The sequence below is a fragment of the Magnolia sinica genome, chromosome 17 (genome assembly GCF_029962835.1).
Source record: "Magnolia sinica isolate HGM2019 chromosome 17, MsV1, whole genome shotgun sequence".
Lineage (NCBI taxonomy): Eukaryota > Viridiplantae > Streptophyta > Magnoliopsida > Magnoliales > Magnoliaceae > Magnolia > Magnolia sinica.
The window spans coordinates 20,428,768-20,434,767 of record NC_080589.1 but is presented as its reverse complement, the minus strand read 5'-3'; the positions used below and the strand labels follow the sequence as shown (position 1 = coordinate 20,434,767).

The 6,000-nt window shown below is 40.5% G+C and overlaps 1 protein-coding gene and 1 long non-coding RNA gene across 2 annotated transcripts in view; one reads left to right on the top strand and one right to left on the bottom strand.

Annotated features, from left to right (window-relative positions):
* Positions 1 to 3,213: 3,213 nt before the first annotated feature.
* On the top strand, positions 3,214 to 4,163 carry LOC131230741 (uncharacterized). The gene is made up of 2 exons (XR_009164082.1): positions 3,214 to 3,690; positions 4,043 to 4,163. It is a non-coding gene; the product is annotated as an uncharacterized LOC131230741 (long non-coding RNA).
* The window catches only part of LOC131230739 (uncharacterized), a 46,616-nt gene continuing 44,400 nt past the window's right edge, over positions 3,785 to 6,000 (bottom strand). The window contains exon 9 of the mRNA XM_058226693.1: positions 3,785 to 4,249. Within this exon, the coding sequence (XP_058082676.1) occupies positions 4,153 to 4,249 (97 nt within the window). The 3' untranslated portion in view covers positions 3,785 to 4,152. The remainder of the gene's footprint in view (positions 4,250 to 6,000) is intronic.

Below are 6,000 nucleotides of genomic sequence, written 5' to 3'. Positions count from 1 at the left end.
CTAATCAATAGGTTAGATGTCAAATAACCATTACAGTTGACCCTAGGAGGTTTTTTAATGGTGGAATTCAATCACTACTGTTTTCCCATGGTGTGGTCCACCTAAGATTTATATCTAGTTCATTTTTGGGATCAAACCCTAGAATTATATTTCAAAATGGATGGAAGGCGTGGATAAAATACATACATCATGGTGGGGTCCGCCAACCACTAGCCACCTAACACAGCGACAATCCCTTGCTCAGGCGCATATTTAAAGAAGGGCCTTCAAAACTTATACTTGATGTGAGTTACAAACAAGAAGTTGTAATGGTCCATGGGATCTTAAAACCTACTCCCACCTAATTCCCTTAAAACCCGTACCCAAAACGCGGTCAATAAATAACAACGTAAGCTAATTACATCAAAAATTTTCAAAAGTTTTTTAAAATCCAAAATAATGACAATTCAAGGCACCACAGGACCGTAGTGAAAAACAATGATAATCTACCGTTAAAAACTTCTCATGAGCCAAAAAGTAATTCATCAAGTTGATATTTGTGTGATTTCTCCACCTAGGCCTTTGTGACCTTATCAACATGCTGGGATGGTGAATAAACTTCCCGGTGGACCCACGAAGTTTTTAATGGTGTGAATTCAATCATGAACTAAAATGATACGTAAAAATGGATGGCGAGTGTAGATGTAAGTAACATACATCACTGTGGGCTCCACAGTTAGGGATCCACCGACCGACCTCGGTGGACTGACGGGCGCGGCTTGGGCACTACCTCCACCAAACCTGACTAGAGACGGACTGTCAGTCATGTCAGTGAGCCAACCATTATTATTATTATTATTATTATATAAATGACGGAAAGGATGTCCACCTTTTGCAGGAAATCCGCGTCCGCGTTATTCCGCCAACGTGTAATACGTGTTGGACATCCTAGACGTCCAGAAGGATGTCGTCATCAACTACTGTGAAAAATCAGGCCGATCCAAGCTGTTTATCTGACCGAACATACAAGTTTGGCCTGCCTCATAAAAAGATCAAAGCGATTTTCACGTCAGCCGACTCCGATATTTTGAATGGCTCGGATGTCCTGAACAATGACAGTGAGGCATGGAAGGGAGGGAAGCGGATTGCGTACTGAGTAAACTCTGTGGGGTCCACCGTGATTGATGTACTTTATCCACTCCGTCCATCCATATTTGCAGATTATTTTATGGATTGGGCCCAAAAATGAAGCATATCCAAAGCTCAAGTGGACCACACCACACAAAAAAGTGTGGATTGAACTTTTACCGTTGAAAAATTCTTTCGGGATCTGTTTTGGATTAAGCTGATATTTGTGTTTTCCTTTAATCCATGTATGTGTGATCTTATGAACAGGTTGGATGACAAATAAATATCAATGCAGGTCCTAGCAAGGTTTCAACGGTGGAAATCATTATCCCTGTGGTGTGCTCCACTTAAGTATTGGGTGTACTTAAATTTCAGACTCAACAGCTGAAATGAGATGGAAAGACAGATGGACGGCATGCATAAACCACATACGTTAAGGGTGGGCCAAAAAGAGTTTAATCAGTACGCAATCCGATTTGAGAGGGACGGCAGAAATAGAATAATACGAAACTGATGAGTGGGTGAGGATAAGCGTGTTTGTCGGATATGCCAGTCTATGACAGACTCAGTCGTGGCAGGACAGGAACTCACGGACGCGGATAAGCCTTTCACAGGAACTTCCTGCGCTGGGTTGCCAGGTGGGGACACTGTTCTGTTTGTTAGAAATCTACCCCGTCCATCCATTTTGCTACGTAATTTTAGGTCATTCTACTGAAAATTAGGTGGATCCAAAGCTCATGTAGTCCACACGAGATAAAACAGTGGGGATTTAGTGACAACCGTTGAAACATTTTTATGGCCACAAAAGTTACCTATCAGGATAAGGTGTCCGTGTTTTCACTTCATTACAGTTGGGATGACCTCATAAACGGTTTTGGATGGCATATAAGCATCAAGGTGGAGCCAAGGAAGGTTTCAACTGCAGGAAATTATTTCCAGAGTTTTTCCTCTGGTATGGCCCACTTGAGTTTTGGATCCAACTCGGTCTCATGTCCTTAGAATGACCTGACAAGTAGGCACGCCCCCACCTGACATCCCATTTTATGAGCTCATTTTAGGAAATCAAACCAAAAGTGAGCAGAATCCAAGACTCAAGTGGTCCGTACTGAAAGGAAAATGTGGTTATGGAAATTCCTACAGTTGAAACCTCCCTCTGATCAACAGTGATGTTTGCATGCCATCCATACCGTTCATAACATCATTCCTACTGGGATGAACTGAAAACACAAATATTAGCATGATTCAAAACTTGTGGCCCCATGAATATTTCAATTGTGGAAGTTCAATCCTCACGTTTTCGGCCCACTTGAGTATTGGATCCAGATCATTTTTGGCCTCATGTTATAGAATGAACTCACAAAAAGGAAGGACGGAGTGGATTTCTCACAAACATCACAGTGGGCCCCACCTAAGTTCCCAGTGCAAGAACTTCTTGGGAAAAAAAAAGGCTTTCGCAGGAAATCCGCCTGTGGGACTCACATCCATTTTGTCAGGGCCTGTATGATTTTCCAGCTAATGATTTTTTAGCATAAATATAATTAAATATATATTAAAATTATAATAATTGCTTATGCAATCTCTTTAGAAACAGTGGAATTGCTAGTCCCTATTAGAGTTAAAACTCAACCTTGTTTCATAGGTGTAGCTCAATGAACCCCACTACAACTCATGCATTATATTCACCTAGGAATCTAAATCTCTACATTTATTCCACTTTCATAGAAAACTATCGTCTAAGAGAGCAGTAAGCTAATCCTAAAAGGAAACTAGGCTTAAAACTTTAGAAATAAGAAAGGAAAGAGACAATTTTTTTTTTTTAATTTAGAAAGCACATATGCATTTTGTATGCTCAAGTAACTCCACTGCCTTAAAAATTCTCCTACTCCGAGACTTGTATTTCTCGAATGGTACAAAAAACACACTCCTAATAACATTGGCCTAAATGCTATCCATTACGTTGTCATTGGTGTTGTCATTGGTGTAAATCTTATATAATGAGATCTATTCTTCTTTCACCGTACCGTGAACAAAGTAATAATATACATCAATGTACTTGCTATGTGCATGAAATATTGGATAATTTAGTTAAGTGTAATGCGCTCTGACTGTCACGATGAATCACCACCTCTTTCTGTGTGAATTTTGATTCTAGCAATCTCTTTAACCAAGTACCTTCCTTAAATAGTGGCAACTTATCCACCACACACCTGGCATGTGGCATACTTGCACATCAATCCAAACCACCCAAATCTCTGATCAAGTCGGCATAGCCATCCAATTGGTGATCATGATAGCGACAGTTGAAATGACAATGGCGTGCAGTCCAGATTCAAGAGGCAAAATATAATCATCAAGTCAGTGTGACTTTCAAGCCATAACGTGGCCCGTGATTTGGATGGTATGGATTAAGGTACTTGTTTGCTACGCATTCGTTGTGCAAGTTGCCACCCTTTATTAAACCAACCCAAGACGCAAACCAAAGTCCACAACCTCTTGTATTGAGACTTGAGTTCCCAGTGTTTGAGACAGAAAAACCAACAATCATCCCAATGACAAAAATCTCCCTTGAATTTTTTCATCAAGGTTGCTTTTCTGTATGAATTTCTTTTCTTTTTCTCTTTCGGCAGGAGCATTTCAGTCCAAAAAAATCATCTCTCTCTCTCTCTCTCTCTCTCTCTCTCTTTTTTTACACACACACACACATGCGCCTTAGTGGGATTTCCCACCTATGGGTACTCGAACCCTTGAGCCGGTGTTGAAACTCCTAAGAGGCTACCACCAGAGCAAGAGTAAGGAGCCAAAAAAAAAAAAAAATCATCTCGAGTGCTAATTACACCCATATAAAATAACAACAATCAGAAATTGTGTGTGTGTGTGTGTGTGTGTGTGTGTGTTTCAGTGCCTAATGTCCATTCCATTGCCTTCTTCACAACAGCTCGAACATTTGGTGGCAGCAGCCAAAGCAGCCCAGCAGCAAATATTGAGAAACAACTGCAGAAATAGTCGAGAAAAATCATTCAGCAGCTGGAATAGATACCTTGGATATCAGATAGCATCCATTCCAGCAAGTTGACGCAGCTTCTCACAGACGAGAAAGGTGATCATGGTTTGAGGACCCAATCTTGCAAAGATTGCTAAACCCCTGAGAAAGAGAAAGTACTTAAGAACTTTAGTGTCCAGCTTTTTGTGCAGAACTATCAAAATGTTAAAAACAAGTATTGAAGTGCATGACTTCATACATCTCTTATCATTTTGCAGCTCATACAGATGATTGGTATTTTAGGATCAGAAATGATAATCAAGTATTTTTACACACGGAGCCCATGATTCAGTGACAAAATCATTGGTTTGATGTGCCACCATGGATTGGGGATGCCTCAGAAACAAGACTACCCGAACCACCCTTCATACAGTTAAAATGATGGAAAAGGGCAAAATATTGAAGGGTCGGGATCTTATCTGGGAGATTTTTGCCCATCCATGTTGTGGCCATCAGAGAAGTATGGAATGGACCCCACATTTACAAAATCCTAAGTCAACAAAAGTATATGTTTGCTGATGAGCAGGACCCTTAAATTCCTCTAATCAGTAGCTTGGCCAAGGAGAGAGCTGCCTAACACTGATGTTAGATCCTAAAACAGCCACCATCTTTTTTCCCCTGATAGTTAGACTAAAGAGCTGAACATTGAAACAATGAATGAGAACTGATTGTATAAAAACTTTTTTATATTGCATAAAAACTTGGACAACTCTAGCAAAACCTAATTTTTCAGGCAGATCATTGCCGTTTTCTTCTTTACTTCTGCTTCATCTTTTTTTTTCTTTTTCTTTTTTCTTTTTTTTTTTTTTTCTTTTGAGAGGATAACGATAATTTATTAAATAAAAAATGGAGATAGAAATTCCCAATACAGGGACGCTGGCCAAGAAAGAAACAACATGACTAACACCATTGGGAGTCAAGGCAAACATTGTGGACCATTGACTATATGTCTCTAACCATCATTGAAAGGCTGCTAATCGGATCAGTAACATTGTTCAACCAACATTATATATATATATATATATGAGCAAAGGTACTATGCGCTCGACCTCACGATAAGCTCCCGTGAGGTCGAGCTGTGTGGGCCCCACCGTGATGCGTGTCGACCATCAACACCATGCATTTGAAGGGTCCCCTCTAAATTATGGGATATCCCAAAAATCAGCCGTATACGGAACTCAGGTGGGTCATACCATCTAAAATCATGTGAAGACACCGTTAAAACATATAAAAGCACTTGGTGGGGCCCACCTGAGTTTTGAATGCTGCTGAAACTTGGTCTGAACCCTCATCCAAGTGGGACACACATAATGGATGGGCTGGACTTGCAAAACACATCTCAGTGGGCCCAAAAAATGATTATGAATGTTTTAATGGTGCACAGCCCCTCCCCACTTCTGTATGTGGTGTGGCCCACACAAGTCACGGATTGACTTGATTTTTGAGACCTAGGCCCACGATGGAATGTTGCATCTGACTGATGGGGTAGATGTTCGAAATGCATCACGGTGGGGCCCACACAGCTCGACCTCATGGGACGGACTCGTGAGGTCGAGCGCATAGTACCTTTTCCCTATATATATATATATATATATATATATATATATATATATATATATATATATATATATATATATATATATACAGCTGCTCATAAACTGCAGGGCCCATAAAGTGGATGTTCCAGATTATTCATCATGGATTGGCCAAATCAACGGATTGGCCAAAAATATTATAGGTTCCCCATGCCTCAGACAACATACAGTTTGCTGAAGCTCCCAACTCCATAAACATGCAGCCTGTTGCTTGATGATCCAGACCATTGATCTGATGGGGCAACCACAGATGGAGGG